The following is a 16277-nucleotide window of genomic DNA, read 5'->3' as shown; positions in this document are numbered from 1 at the left end:
CTCAGCCTGTGGCTTCTTGTATCAGTGTGACAGCAGCCTGACATCCCTACTCTGTGCTGCTGGGGACCCTGCTCCTATCACTATACATCTCTCAGCCTGTGGCTTCCTGTATCAGTGTGACAGCAGCCTGACATCCCTACTCTGTGCTGCTGGGGACCCTGCTCCTATCACTATACATCTCTCAGCCTGTGGCTTCCTGTATCAGTGTGACAGCAGCCTGACATCCCTACTCTGTGCTGCTGGGGACCCTGCTCCTACCACTATATAACTCTCAGTCTGTGGCTTCCTGTATCAGTGTGACAGTAGCCTGACATCCCTACTCTGTGCTGCTGGGGACCCTGCTCCTGCCACTATATAACTCTCAGTCTGTGGCTTCCTGTATCAGTGTGACAGCAGCCTGACATCACTACTCTGTGCTGCTGGGGACCCTGCTCCTTCCACTATATAACTCTCAGCCTGTGGCTTCCTGTATCAGTGTGACATCACTACTCTGTGCTGCTGGGGACCCTAGCTCCATCCAGTATTTGTTTCTCTTCCTATTGCCGGCACACCAGACTATACAGCAGAGCGCTGCCAAACCCTGAATAATATTGTTGACGCATGAATTATCTGTGCTATGGAGATGGGCGGATAACAATAAATAGATGGGTGATTACGAGCCCATTGGCAGCTGAGCCTGGCACACAGACAGGGTTTGGTTATACAGAGTAACGCTGAGGTCCTTGGAGGTGAACACGTGAATCTGCTGCTTTCAGTTCCTGTGAGAATTGTTAGATGGTTTTGTGTGGAATCTTGTGGTGGATTTTCTGTCTTACTTATATACCATGTAACACAATCTCTGACACACATTACACATGAGCGCGGAATCCACTCAGAGTAATAGTGAAGAGAGATACATACTTGTAGTAATTGCAAATATATTTTGCTAATAGTGAAACTGAAACATAAGTATCCATTGGGTGTGTTATATCAGTGGCTCCCAAACTGAGTATCGTGGTGCCCTCAGTGCAGAAGATGGCCTTTTTGGTATTTTTTTTCTTTTTCTCATATGTCCTAGAGGATGCTGGGGTCCACTTCATGACCATGGGGTATAGATGGTTCCGCAGGAGCCATGGGCACTCTTAAGACTTTTCAATGGGTGTGAACTGGCTCCTCCCTCTATGCCCCTCCTCCAGACCTCAGTTTTTAGAAACGTGTCCAGGCAGACTGGATGCACTCCAGAGGAGCTCTACTGAGTTTCTCTGAAAAGACTTATGTTAGTTTTTTTTATTTTCAGGGAGAACTGCTGGCAACAGACTCCCTGCTTCGTGGGACTGTGGAGGCAGAAGTAGGAACCAACTTCCTGAAGAGTTTCATGGCTCTGCTTCTGGCTGACAGGACACCATTAGCTCCTGAAGGGTACTGAACGCTAGCCGTGTCTAGATGTTCACTCCCACAGCACGCCGTCACCCCCCTTACAGAGCCAGAAGTCAGAAGACAGGTGAGTAGAAGAAGACAGATCTTCTATCAAGAAAAGTGACTGAGGTAAAGCGCGGCTGGCAGGAGCGCAGCGCGCCATTGCTGCCCACACACACAGGCACTGCAGGGCGCGGGGGGTGCCCTGGGCAGCAAAAACACCTCTATAAAGGGCAAAAAGGGGGGCATAAGATGCCCAGGCACAGCCCTACCCCCGCCAGTATATTATGAAAAGTTCCTGAGGTAATAAGGGCGGAGCTTCTTCCTAAGGCAGCCAGCACACTGCTCAGTGCCATTTTCTCTCTCCTCAGGCTGCAGAGACATCGCTGGTCCTCCTTCACTTCTGACTACAAGTATCAGGGTGCAAAACAGGAGGGGGCACAAGCGAATTTGGTGCTTTACAAGTGTGTTTTACTGTGTAAAAAGCGCTGCATGTCAGTGGGCATTCTGTGTTCACAGGCATTAGATACTGGCGCTGGGGTTGTGAACTGGCTGCTCCTAAACTGTATCCCTCTGACAGATTTTACTGTGGGTCTGTCCCCTATAAGTCCCAGTGTGTCTTTGTGTGTGTGTTGTACACGTGTGTAAGACATGTCAGAGGCAGGGAGTTCCTCCCGTCGGAGGAAACCATTTTAGGGACACAGAAGTGTAATGTGTTGGCGCTGCCGGCACACTAAGAGCCTGCATGGGTGAAAGAAATACGTGATTGTATGCATCATATCAATAGGAGATTAGATAAGTCTGAATCTCATGCTGAGTGCTGGAGAAAATCTGTGGAGGATGTGATTTTTCATCCGCAGGCAACCCCTCTGGGTCACATAAGAGACCATTTGCGAATATTGTGAATACTGATACTGATACCGACACTGATTCTTCTGTCGACGATAGTGACTCCAGAGAAATAGATAATAAATTGGCAAAAAATATACAATATATGATTGTGGCTATAAGGGAAGTTCTGGAAGTCACGGAAGCCACTCCTGTACCTCAGGAGAAGGCTTATTTCTATAAAGAAAAGAAATCTAAGGTCACTTTCCCTCCTTCCCACAAGCTTAATACACTCTTTGAAGGGATGTGGGTGAATCCCGAAAATAAATTTCTTATTCCCAAGAGAATTCAGCTTATCCTTTCCCGGTGGAGGACAGGAAAAAATGGGAGTCACCCCCTGTGTTAAACAGTGCACTGTCCAGTTTGACAAAGAAGGTAATTCTCCCTGCACCTGGCACGGCTTCACTAAAAGAGCCGGCAGACCGAAAGATGGAAACTACATTGAAATCCATTTAGGTTGCCAATGGTACGCTGCTCAGGCCCACAATTGCTTGCGCGTGGGTGAGTCGCGCTATTGAAAAATGGTCAGAAAGCGTGTCTGATGACACGATTGATAAAGATGAGTTACTCCTTTAGTCAGGGAATATCAAAGACGCTGCCGCATACATGCTAGAAGCGATGAAAGATATTGGACTCTTGAGTTCACAAGCCGTATCGGCTCGGCGAGCGTTGTGGATTCGCCAGTGGAACGCAGATGCTGATTCCAAAAGAAATATGGAGGCTCTCCCATATAAAGGTGAGGCCATATTTGGCGATGGACTGGATGCGTTAGTCTCGGCGGCTACTGCAGTAAGTCGACATTTTTGCCCTCTTTGCCTGCACCGGCAAAAAAGACATATCACCCGCACATGCAGTCCTTTCGGCCCAATAAATACAAAAAAGCAAGAGGTTCCCCCTTCTTTGCGGGTAGGGAAAGGGAAAAGTCCACAGCAGCTTCAGGTTCCCAGGAGCAGAAGTCTACCCCTACTTCTGCCAAATCTTCAGCATGACACTGGTGCTCCTTTGCGGGAGGCCGCTCGGGTGGGGGCACGTCTCAAACTGTTCATCCAAGGTTGGATTCTGTCTGGCCTGGATCCCTGGGTGTTGCAAATATTGTCCCAGGTATACAAGCTGGAGTTTCAAGACGTTCCCCCATGCCGATTTTTCAAATCGACCTTGCCAGCTTCTCTTCCAGAAAGGGAAGCAGTAACAGCGGCAATCCAAACATTATGTCAGGATCAGGTCATAGTCCTGGTACCTTTGTCACAACAAGGGGAGGGGGTTTTATTCAAGCCTTTTTGTAGTTCTGAAGCCGGAAGGCTCGGTCAGACCGATCCTGAACCTGAAAAATCTGAATCTCTACTTGAAACGATTTAAGTTCAAAATGGAATCACTGAAAGCAGTGATTTCCAGTCTGGAGGAGGGGGAGTACATGGTGTCTGTAGACATAAAAGATGTTTACTTGCATGTTCCCATTTATCCTCCTCACCAGCCTTATCTGAGATTCGCGGTTTAGGATTGCCATTACCAATTCCAGACGTTACCTTTCGGTCTTTCCACGGCGCCAAGGGCATTCACCAAGGTGATGGCGGAGATGATGGTTCTCCTGCGTCAAAAAGGAGTCATTATAATTCCTTTTCTAGACGATCTCCTGATAAAGGCGAGATCCAGGGAGCAGTTGTTACAAAACATCACACTCTCCCTGTCAATACTCCAACAACACGGTTGGATCATAAATTATCCAAAGTCACAGTTGGAACCGACAACAAGATTGTCTTTTCTCGGGATGATTCTGGACACAGAAGTTCAGAGAGTATTTCTTCCGGTGGAAAAGGCTCTGGAAATCCAGAAAATGGTAAAACAGATATTGAAACCATCGAGTGTGTCGATCCATCAGTGCATTCAGTTGTTGGGGAAGATGGTGGCGGCCTACGAGGCCATACAGTTTGCAGGTTCCATGCAGAGGCGTATCTAGCACGGGGCGAGCAGGGCACGTGCCCTGGGCGCCATGGCAGCCCCAACAGAGGGGGGCGCCACCGGCACCTGCACGGCCCACTCGCCCCATGCTTCAGGGATTCCGCCGGCGCTACCCGCGGCGCTTTCCCTGTCTCCCCGGCTGCTGTGCCTGTCACAATAGACAGGCAGCGGCAGCCAGGAGCCTCCCCCTACTCCCCCCTGCAAAAGTGTGTGTGTACGCGATCGCGATCGCGGAGGTGCGCGCATGCGCGTGCGCGACCTCGGGGGGGCGTGCGGCCCCTGCCCTGAACAGCAGTAAGTGCAGGTGAGCGGGAAGGGGGTGCGGGACATTTTGTGTGTGTGTGTGTTAAGTGTGTGTGTGTCGGACAGTGTGCGTGTGACATTGTGTGTGGGACAGTGTGAGTGTGTTAATTGTGTGTGTGGGACAGTTTGAGTGTGTGTAAATTGTGTGTGTGTGTGACTGTGTGTGTGTGTGGGACAGTGTGCGTGTGTTAATTGTGTGTGTATGGGACAGTGTGTGTGTGTGTTAATTGTGTGTGTGAGTGTGTTAATTGTGTGTGTGGGACAGTGCGTGTTTGTTGATTGTGTGTGTGTGTGTGTGACAGTGTGAGTGTGTTTAATTGTGTGTGTGGGACAGTTTTGAGTGCATGTTAATTGTGTGTGTGTGGGACAGTGTGCGTGTGTTATTTGTGTATGTGTGGGACAGTGTGCGTGTGTTAATTGTGTATGTGTGGGACAGTGTGCGTGTGTTAATTGTGTGTGTGTGGGACAGTGTGAGTGTGTTAATTGTGTGTGTGTGGGACAGTTTGAGTGTGTGTTAATTGTGTGTGTGTGGGACAGTGTGCGTGTGTGTCAATTGTGTGTGTGTGTGTGGGACAGTGTGCGTGTGTATCAATTGTGTGTGTGTGTGGGACAGTGTGCGTGTGTGTTAATTGTGTGTGTGTGGGACAGTGTGCGTGTGTTAAGTGTGTGTGTGTGTGTGTGGGACAGTGTGAGTGTGTTAATTGTGTGTGTGTGGGACAGTGCGTGTTTGTTAATTGTGTGTGGGACAGTGTGCGTGTGTGATATTTGTGTGTGTGGGACAGTGTGCGTGCGTGTGTGTTAATTGTGTGTGGGACAGTGTGCGTGGGTTAATTGTGTGTGTGTGTGTGTGTTAATTGTCCCGGCGGTTATTGGCGTCTGTAGTGTGCGCCCCATCCTCCTCCGCTGCCGCTGACAGGAGCGGCGGTGTGCGGCTCTCCCCCTGCTCCGCCGGCTCCGTCCTCCCGTCGTGGCCCTGCAGTGTGTGCCGGTCTCCCCGGCAGCAGCAGCAGGTTAGTCTCTCCCCCCCCCCCCCCCCCCCTCCTCTCTCTCTCTCTCTCTCTCTCTCTCTCTCTCTCTCTCTCTCTCTCTCTCTCTCTCTCTCTCTCTCTCTCTCTCTCTCTCTCTCTCTCTCTCTCCTCCTGTGGATTGCAGTTTGTAAGTATCATTTTAATTTTTACAGGTACCCCTATTGAATTCTACTGGACAAGTGGACGTGACCGGCGTGGGATGTAGGTAAGTAATCTGTCTCTCATTTTTACAGGTACCCCTATTGGATTCTACTGGACAAGTGGACGTGACCCGGCGTGGGATGTAGGTAAGTAATCTGTCTCTCATTTTTACAGGTACCCCTATTGGATTCTACTGGACAAGTGGACGTGATCGGCGTGGGATGTAGGTAAGTAATCTGTCTCTCATTTTTACAGATTCCTCTATTGGGTTCTACTGGACAAGTGGACGTGACCAGCGTGGGATGTAGGTAAGTAATCTGTCTCTCATTTTTACAGGTAACGCTATTGGATTCTACTGGACAAGTGGACGTGACCGGCGTGGGATGTAGGTAAGTAATCTGTCTCTCATTTTACAGATTCCCCTATTGCACAGGTTCTCAAACTCGGTCCTCAGGACCCCACACAGTGCATGTTTTGCAGGTCTCCTCACAGAATCACAAGTTAAATAATTAGCTCCACCTGTGGACCTTTTAAAATGTGTCAGTGAGTAATTAATACACCTGTGCACCTGCTGGGTTACCTGCAAAACATGCACTGTGTGGGGTCCTGAGGACCGAGTTTGAGAACCCCTGCCCTATTGGATTCTACTGGACAAGTGGACGTGATCGGCGTGGGATGTAGGTAAGTAATCTGTCTCTCATTTTTACAGGTAACGCTATTGGATTCTACTGGACAAGTGGACGTGATCGGCGTGGGATGTAGGTAAGTAATCTCTCTCTCATTTTTACAGATTCCCCTACTGGGTTCTACTGGACAAGTGGACGTGACCAGCGTGGGATGTAGGTAAGTAATCTGTCTCTCATTTTTACAGGTACCCCTATTGAATTCTACTGGACAAGTGGACGTGACCAGCGTGGGATGTAGGTAAGTAATCTGTCTCTCATTTTTACAGGTACCCCTATTGAATTCTACTGGACAAGTGGACGTGACCAGCGTGGGATGTAGGTAAGTAATCTGTCTCTCATTTTTACAGGTACCCCTATTGGATTCTACTGGACAAGTGGACGTGATCGGCGTGGGATGTAGGTAAGTAATCTCTCTCTCATTTTCACAGGTACCCCTATTGGATTCTACTGGACAAGTGGACGTGACCGGCGTGGGATGTAGGTAAGTAATCTGTCTCTCATTTTTACAGATTCCCCTACTGGATTCTACTGGACAAGTGGACGTGACCAGCGTGGGATGTAGGTAAGTAATCTGTCTCTCATTTTTACAGATTCCCCTACTGGATTCTACTGGACAAGTGGACGTGACCAGCGTGGGATGTAGGTAAGTAATCTGTCTCTCATTTTTACAGGTACCCCTATTGAATTCTACTGGACAAGTGGACGTGACCGGCGTGGGATGTAGGTAAGTAATCTGTCTCTCATTTTTACAGGTACCCCTATTGGATTCTACTGGACAAGTGGACGTGACTGGCGTGGGATGTAGGTAAGTAATCTGTCTTTCATTTTTACAGATTCCCCTACTGGATTCTACTGGACAAGTGGACGTGACCGGCGTGGGATGTAGGTAAGTAATGTGTCTCTCATTTTTACAGCTACCCCTATTGGATTCTACTGGACAAGTGGACGTGACCGGCGTGGGATATAGGTAAGTATGTGTGAGTGTGTCAGTGTGCTTTAATAAATTTTTACTGTCACGGTGTGTGAGTTGTGTTTTTATTTGGGTATTTTTTCTGTTGTAGAACTACAGGTACCGGCGGGCCCGTTATTTCCCTGCATGTTGGTACTTGAGGTTCTCCAAGTACCAGCAAGCGGGGGAGGCTTTCTGGGCCTTGTAGTTCCACAACAAAAAACAATATTCTTTTTTTACTTACATGGCTATCAGCCTCCCATCCACAGCCCACGGATGGGGGGGACAGCCTCGGGCTTCACCCCTGGCCCTTGGGTGCCTGGAGGGGGGGTGACCCCTTGATTTAAGGGGTCCCCACTCCTCCAGGGAACCCCGGCCAGTGGTGACTAGTTGGGGGGGTAATGCCACGGCCGCAGGGACCTACATAAATGTGTCCCCCGGCTGTGGCATTATGTCCCTGGCTAGTGGAGCCCGGTGCTGGTTTTAAAAATACGGGGGGACCCCTACATCTTTTGTCCCCCGTATTTTTGGAACCAGGACCGGACTAAGAGCCCGATGCTGGTTGTCTAAATACGGGGAACCCCTGTCCAATTTTTTCCCAGTATTTAAACAACCAGGACCGGCTCAAAGAGCCAGAGGCTGGTTATACTTAGGAGGGGGACCTCATGCAGTTTTTTTTTACATTTTTAACCCATTCAGACCCTTCTCCATTAAGTTAATGGAAACCCTGGACAACAAAATTGCATTCATGTCCTCCTCCCACTCCCTTCCCAGTCCCAAACACTGATTATTATTTTTTTCTATAAAAATGTACAATACAACATCACAAGTATGATGAGCAGGCATGCAGCGGGCATTGGCAACTTTGGACTGAGTTGCAAATTAGTGGCGGAGGGCTGGGTCAGTTGATGGTGGGCGAGTTTGTAAGCCATTGGTGGTGGCATCGGCTCAGAGGCAGTGGCGGGCATTGGCTCGGTGGCGGTAGGGTTCATCGACAGGATTCGGCGGACATTATGGCTGTAGTGCCTCACCGCACGCCACTGACCTCACCGCACGCCACTGGTGTGTGGGACAGTGTGCGTGTGTGTTAATTGTGTGTGTGGGACAGTGTGAGTGTGTGTGTTAATTGTGTGTGTGTGGAACAGTGTCAGTGTGTGTAAATTTTTGCAGTCCAGTGTGTGTGTGGGGGAGAGAAAGTATGAGAATGTGTGTGTGTGTGTGTGTGTGTGTGTGTGTGTGTGTGTGTGTAGTCTGAGTGGGTGTGTGTAGGATTTGGGGGTGGCCAGTCTGTGTGTGTGTAATCAGTGTGTGTGGGATGTACTAATTGCCATTTACCGAAGAGAGATATGTATTAAACCACGGGCACTGAGATGCCCTTCTTACTCACCATCCAGCTGGGTGGGCGTGCCGGGCGGGTGGAAAGCCAGCAGCAGGTGCAGCATGCCAGATATCAGCAGCCGAGGGTGGGGGCTGTAATGCACATGCGGAGCCCAAAGCCGGAGATCAGCAGCATGCTGACCGGCAATAAGCAGCTTCTGCTTCCGCGTTCAACATGCTGCTGATCTCCGGCTTTGGGCTACGCAGGGTTCGGGGGATGGGTGTCCTCTGCCGGTGTACTGCAGCTCCGGGGGTGCGGGCTCCGGAGGCTTTCAGCACTGTTGAATATCCAGCTGCCCCAAGTATGTACAGCCCGCACCCTCTGCAGCTGATATCCGGCATGCTGCTGCTGGCTGTCCCCCCGCCCGGCTCGGCCACACAGCTGTATGGTGAGAAGGGCATCTCAGTTCCTGAGGTTTAACACATATGCCTCAGAAAATGGCCTCTGCGGTAAACGATACTAATGCTTACCGTGACAGTAACAGCGGGGAGGAAGGCGCACATCGAGATCCTGCAGCATGAAACAAGAACCCCTTCGGAGCGCAGCAGGCCACACTGAAAAGGGTGCATACCCGGTGCGGTGCTCTGCATCCCGGGTGGTGCCGAAGATGTGGAGTGTCGGAGGTGGCAGAAGCGCCGCAGCTTGGGGTGAGAAAACGCTGCAGCCCTTCCGCTGCTAAACTCTGCAATTAGTCTATTAAGGGGGTGGGCTCCCCTCATCATAGTGCCCCACAGGCCATGTTAATTCTGGGGGTAGGATCCCCTAACTCTATAATGGGAATTTTGGCTCATATCATGTGCTGTAACGTGAATTTTGGCTAATACCGTGTGCTATAATGTGAATTTCGGCTCATACTATGTGGGGTAATGTGAATTTTGGCTCATTCCGTGTGCTGTAATGTGAATTTCGGCTCATACCGTGTGCTGTAATGTGAATTTCTGCTCATACCATGTGGGGAAATGTGAATTTCTGCTCATACCATGTGGGGAAATGTGAATTTTGGCTCATACCATGTGGAGTAATGTGAATTTTGGCTCATACCGTGTGCTATAATGTGAATTTCGGCTCATACCGTGTGCTATAATGTGAATTTTGGCTCATACCATGTGGGGTAATGTGAATTTCGGCTCATACTGTGTGCTATAATGTGAATTTCGGCTCATGCCGTGTGGGGCAATGTGAATTTCGGCTCATACTGTGTGCTATAATGTGAATTTCTGCTCATACCGTGTGCTATAATGTGAAAGGGGCACCAGTACTAGATAGTATAAGGGGTCCTACTATACTGAAGGACACGCCCCTTTTGAGTGACCACGCCCCTTTTCCAGAGCGCGCGCGCCTTCGGCGCGCGCATAATTGCTATCTGCACTCTTTCATTCCACCTTCAAAAATTCAACTTCGACCACTGCACCTACATACACATACATACACACCCTGACATCTTTATATGCAGTGACACCGGTGGCATCTGCACATACTTTCCTTTTGTATTTTTTTTTTCATTATCATTTTATTAATTTATTTTATTAAAAAAAAATTATTATTATTATTTTTTTTTTGGGGGGGGGGCGCCATTATTGATCTTGCCCTGGGCTCCAAAAACCCTAGTTACGCCTCTGGTTCCATGCCAGTGGGACCTGTTGGACAAGTGGTCGGGATCCCACCTACACATGCACCGGAAGATAATCCTGTCTTCAAAAGCCAGGATTTCACTCCTGTGGTGGCTACACAGTTCTCACCTACTAGAGGGACGCAGGTTCGGGATTCAGGACTGGCTCCTGGTAACCACGGATGCAAGTCTCCGAGGCTGGGGAGCTGCCACTCAGGGAGAAAGCTTCCAGGGAAATTGGTCAAGTCAGGAATGTAACAGAAGTCGCGTACATAAACAGGCAGCGCGGAACGAAAAGCAGAGCGGCAATGGCAGAGGTGACGAAGATCCTCCTCTGGGCAGAAAGACATGTAAAGGCTCTGTCGGCAATTTTCATTCCGGGAGTAGACAACTGGGGAGCAGACTTCCTCAGCAGACACGATCTCCATCCAGGAGAGTGGGGCCTACACCAAGAAGTCTTCACAGAGGTGACAAGTCTTTGGGGAGTTCCTCAATTAGACATGATGGTATCTCATCTCAACAAGAAGCTTCAGAAATATTGTTCCAGGTCGAGAGACCCTCAAGCAATAGCAGTGGATGCGCTAGTGGCCCAGTGGGTGTTCCAGTCGGTGTATGTCTTCCCTCCACTTCCACTGATCCCAAAAGTGCTCAGGATCATAAGAAGAACAAGAGTTCGAGCAATCTTCATTGCCCCAGACTGGCCAAGGAGGGCTTGGTACCCAGATCTTCAGGAGTTGCTCATAGAAGATCCTCAGCCTCTTCCTCTTGGCGAGGACCTGCTGCAGCAGGGGCCGTGCGTGTATCAAGACTTATCGTGGCTACGTTTGACGGCATGGCTGTTGAGCGCCGGATCCTAGCCCGAAAGGGTGTTCCCAAAGTAGTCATCCCCCACCCTTATTCAGGCCAGGAAAGGAGTAACTTAGAAACATTACCACCGTATTTGGAGAACATGTGTGTCTTGGTGTGAATCCAGGAAGGCTCCTACGGAAGAGTTTGAATTGGGATGTTTTCTCCGTTTTCTGCAGGCTGGTGTGGAGGCGGGCCTACGATTGGGATCAATCAAGGTCCAGATTTCGGCCTTGTCACTGTTCTTCCAAAAACAATTGGCCTCTCTTCCAGAGGTTCAGACCTTTGTGAAAGGGGTTCTGCACATCCAGCCTCCATTTGTGTCTCCAGTGGCACCATGGGACCTTAACGTGGTGTTGCAGTTCCTTCAATCAGATTGGTTTGACCCTCTACAAGAGATAGAGTTGAAGTTTCTCACTTGGAAAGTGGTGATGCTTTTGGCATTGCCATCCGCGCGGCGGGTGTCTGAATTGGGGGCCTTGTCTCACAAGAGCCCTTACCTGATCTTCCATGAAGATAGGGCAGAGTTGAGGACTCGTCAACATTTTCTTCCGAAGGTGGTTTCATCTTTCCACATAAACCAACCTATTGTGGTGCCAGTAGTTACTGACACGTTCACTGAGTCAAAGTCTCTAGATGTGGTTAGAGCTTTGAAGATTTATGTCGCTAGAACAGCTCGAATACGGAAAACAGAGTCTTTGTTTGTCCTGTACGCTCCCAACAAGATTGGGTGTCCTGCTTCCAAGACATGGAAATGGGGTATTCCTGCACTGCTATGAAAAATGTGTATAAGGTATATATGTAACCAACATATAGTAAGTGACCTGGAATAATTTCTTGAATAATTAGTGGTGTTGGCGGTGCTCCCCCGAGGAAATGACAGATACAATCACTGGGGTTTTTTTGTCCCGGGAAGAAACCACGGAACCAAAGAAGAAAACCTCTTTGTGGGGGCACTCATTTAAAGATTATTGTTTAAAAGTTTATTTAATTAAATTCATTAAAATTGTTTGTACGTGTAAATTCCTTTTGCTACACCTCTATAAAGGTTAGCAGACAGAAGACATCTAACAAGACAATGTAACAAGTGACACTTCCTATAGAATTAGTAAATAATTTACCTTCTATTTGTTGAAGAGGACTGTATTTCTTTGCGCATCTTTCAGGAAAATCCGTTTCTGTTATAGTTTGCCATAATGCAACGGTATTCCAGCATGTATAGTAATTAGATAGCAGTTAGTAACCCACACTATGTTTTTATGAGGGTGTGTAATTACTTAAAGTGCAATCAAAAGATCTTTAGGAAGTGGATATTCACAGCCCGGTGAATGAATATGTGAGTTAAATTAATTGCGTGGTGTTAAGAATTTGCATGAGAAATTGTTAGACAATAATACCACGTCGGGCATTTACATAGAGAAATACCGCTATTCCAGTGATATACCTTATATGGACCTAAGATAGGTATAGAAGGTCAGACCAGGGCCGGGTGTCCGCCAACTTCTACTGCCTTCCCATGTGTGGAACTCCACAGTGAATGGGAGGTGAGAGGGTCAGGCGGCCGGCGCTGGTGTGAAGAAAGAAGAGGGTGCTTACTGCTGTTGATAGCCGCAGGTCACAGAGTCTCTGGTGGCCCGACGGTCATTGCAGAGAGACGAGTCCCGCAGCTTGTCAATGAGAGAGCACCGGAATACCTGTATGTGATGTTCTTGTGTGTGCGGTCGCCGCTGTAATAGGGCTCGTGTCTCTCTTGCCGCCCGTGATCGGAGCCGTGTTCTCTGCACGGGGATTCCGAATGACGTCACCGTGACGTCTGTAACACACCGCACACACAAGAACATCACATACAGGTATTCCGGTGCTCTCTCATTGACAAGCTGCGGGACTCGTCTCTCTGCAATGACCGTCGGGCCACCAGAGACTCTGTGACCCGCGGCTATCAATAGCAGTAAGCACCCTCTTCTTTCTTCACACCAGCGCCGGCCGCCTGACCCTCTCACCTCCCATTCACTGTGGAGTTCCACACATGGGAAGGCAGTAGAAGTTGGCGGACACCCGGCCCTGGTCTGACCTTCTATACCTATCTTAGGTCCATATAAGGTATATCACTGGAATAGCGGTATTTCTCTATGTAAATGCCCGACGTGGTATTATTGTCTAACAATTTCTCATGCAAATTCTTAACACCACGCAATTAATTTAACTCACATATTCATTCACCGGGCTGTGAATATCGACTTCCTAAAGATCTTTTGATTGCACTTTTAAGTAATTACACACCCTCATAAAAACATAGTGTGGGTTACTAACTGCTATCTAATTACTATACATGCTGGAATACCGTTGCATTATGGCAAACTATAAGAGAAATGGATTTTCCTGAAAGATGCGCAAAGAAATACAGTCCTCTTCAACAAATAGAAGGTAAATTATTTACTAATTCTATAGGAAGTGTCACTTGTTACATTGTCTTGTTAGATGTCTTCTGTCTGCTAACCTTTATAGAGGTGTAGCAAAAGGAATTTACACGTACAAACAATTTTAATGAATTTAATTAAATAAACTTTTAAACAATAATCTTTAAATGAGTGCCCCCACAAAGAGGTTTTCTTCTTTGGTTCCGTGGTTTCTTCCCGGGACAAAAAAAACCCAGTGATTGTCCTGCTTCCAAGCAGACTATTGCGCGTTGGATCAGAAGTACGATTCAGCACGCTCATACTATGGCTGGATTGCCGTTACCGATGTCGGTGAAGGCCCATTCCATTAGGAAGGTGGGCTCATCCTGGGCGGCTGCCCGGGGGGTCTCGGCATTCCAACTTTGCCGAGCAGCTACTTGGTCGGGGTCAAACACATTTGCTAAATTCTACAAGTTTGACACCTTAGCCGATGAAGACCTCAAGTTCGGTCAATCGGTGCTGCAGGGTCATCCGCACTCTCCCGCCCGTACTGGAGCTTTGGTATAAACCCCACGGTCATGAAGTGGACCCCAGCATCCTCTAGGACGTATGAGAAAACAGGATTTTGATACCTACCGGTAAATCCTTTTCTCCTAGTCCGTAGAGGATGCTGGGCGCCCGTCCCAGTGCGTACTTTACCTGCAGTTTTGTTATTAGAGTTACACAAGTTGTGTTATATTAGTTTCAGCATTTTGCTGTCATTGGTTCATGCCTGTTGGCATGTGTTCTGTTGAATGCCATGTTGTGCGGCATGGTTGAGGTGTGAGCTGGTATGTATCTCGCCACTAGTTTAAAGTAAATCCTTTCCTCGAAATGTCCGTCTCCCTGGGCACAGTTCTTATAACTGAGGTCTGGAGGAGGGCATAAAGGGAGGAGCCAGTTCACACCCATTGAAAAGTCTTAAGAGTACCCATGGCTCCTGCAGAACCGTCTATACCCCATGGTCATGAAGTGGACCCCAGCATCCTCTACGGACTAGGAGAAGGAAAAAAAGCAGTGTCGACCACATGCATCTGTCGACCTTTTGTACCCGTCGACCATAAGCACTGTCGACCTAATGACCACGTCGACATTTTGTCCATGTCAAACTAATGCATGTAGACTATTGGTGGTAAGCCTATTGACGGTCGACATAATTAAGGTCGATCTACCATCCAGATACCAGCCTCAGGTTCAAATCCTGTTTTTTTGTTTTTGTTTTTTTTTTTCGTTGTTTTTTTTTTCGTTTTTAGGTCTACTTTTTCATGTTGCCATCCATGTGGACTACGAATAGGTAAAGTAACCTTGCCTGAAGCTAGCAAGCCATGTGAGGGGATGCAGTACACTAATTGGGGTTCCATGTGCTGTGATGGTGAAAACCACAGCAAACAATTAAAAAATGGTGCGTCAACCTTTTCTGGGTTGACCATTTGTCAAGGTTGACCTTTTACAGTGTCGACCTTTAGTCCCTGTTGACTTTTTCATCATGTCTACCTTTGCCATGTTGACCAATAGTGGCCGAACTAATGACTGTCAACCTAATTAGGGCGGACCATGTGAGCGATACCAGGTTCAGATTTAACTCTAGTTACTGGCATGTCCAATGACACGTGCTCTGCATGCCAAAATCCAGCTTTTCTGTAACTTGTATTGTCTCTTTAAATACATCGTCCCTTGACTTGACAAGCTTCCTTGTAACTGGATTCCACAATCTATAGCCTTTACGTTCATGACCATAACTGAGCATTATGCAGTTTATTGATTCAAATCCAGCTAGCATCTTCTTTCCTTTAGTATATGGACATAAGCAGTACTCCCACGTGTTCTTAGATGTTTTACACTTGGTTTTCTCTTTGAACAGGCCTTAATTGGTATTATGCCTTTAGGGCAGCTGTTGGAGAACGGTTCTCTAAGTAGAGAACTGTGGAAATGGCTTCCACCCATCACTGTTTCTCAAGGCTTATGTCCTTCAGCATATGCCTTGCTTTCTCCACTAGTGTACGCTTTGCTAGTTCACTAACACTGTTTCGCTCTGGACTGTAAGCAATGGTCAACTGATGTTGTAATCCACATTTTCTCTTGAATTGTTCCACATCCCTCTTGAGAATACTCTCCACCGTTATTAGATCTCAGAACTTTGCGTCTGTAGCCTGTTTGGTTTTGAACAAGTCTCTTGTAGTCTGCAATCTTCTTTGCCACTTCAGATCTCTCCTTCTATAAAGTATACAGTAAGTGTGTTTTTCTCGTGCAGTCATCAATAAATGTCACAAAGTATCTGTATCAACTGACAGACTTTACTTCCACTGGTCCACAATTGTCTGGTTGACTTTGGAAATGGTTGATGGCTCCGTTTCCCAAATATGCAGCTTTCACAAGCAGGTATCTCTTTGTTAGTCACTGACATTCCTGTAACCGTCCCGTTCTGCAGCTTCTGAACACTGTCCTATCCAAGGTGACCAAATCTTCTCTTTCTGAGTTCCAAAGACTGTGACTCATTTGTCATCATTGCTTAGCAATTGATGACATCTTGTGCCTTTTATCGATGATTGTCCCACTTATGTTTCTCCCAATGCACTCTCCTTTGTCAAATTGAACTTTGTGACCTCTTTGCTGTAGGACACTGATGGTGATAATATTTGTTCCCATCACTGGTACATAGAATA

At 47.8% G+C, this 16277-nt stretch overlaps 2 protein-coding genes across 3 annotated transcripts in view; both read left to right on the top strand.

Annotated features, from left to right (window-relative positions):
• The window catches only part of LOC134969744 (fatty acyl-CoA hydrolase precursor, medium chain-like), a 186928-nt gene that overhangs the window by 48249 nt on the left and 122402 nt on the right, over nt 1-16277 (top strand). The gene's annotated exons all lie outside the window — the stretch shown is intronic.
• The window catches only part of LOC134969909 (pyrethroid hydrolase Ces2e-like), a 50983-nt gene continuing 37595 nt past the window's right edge, over nt 2890-16277 (top strand). The window contains exons 1-2 of the mRNA XM_063946082.1: nt 2890-3019; nt 15866-15993. Coding sequence (XP_063802152.1) covers nt 2890-3019; nt 15866-15993 — 258 coding nt within the window. The remainder of the gene's footprint in view (nt 3020-15865; nt 15994-16277) is intronic.

Source organism: Pseudophryne corroboree, chromosome 11 (genome assembly GCF_028390025.1).
Source record: "Pseudophryne corroboree isolate aPseCor3 chromosome 11, aPseCor3.hap2, whole genome shotgun sequence".
NCBI classification, from domain to species: Eukaryota; Metazoa; Chordata; class Amphibia; order Anura; family Myobatrachidae; genus Pseudophryne; species Pseudophryne corroboree.
The sequence above is the reverse complement of the archived record's forward strand: the minus strand, read 5'-3'. Positions and strand labels throughout refer to the sequence as shown.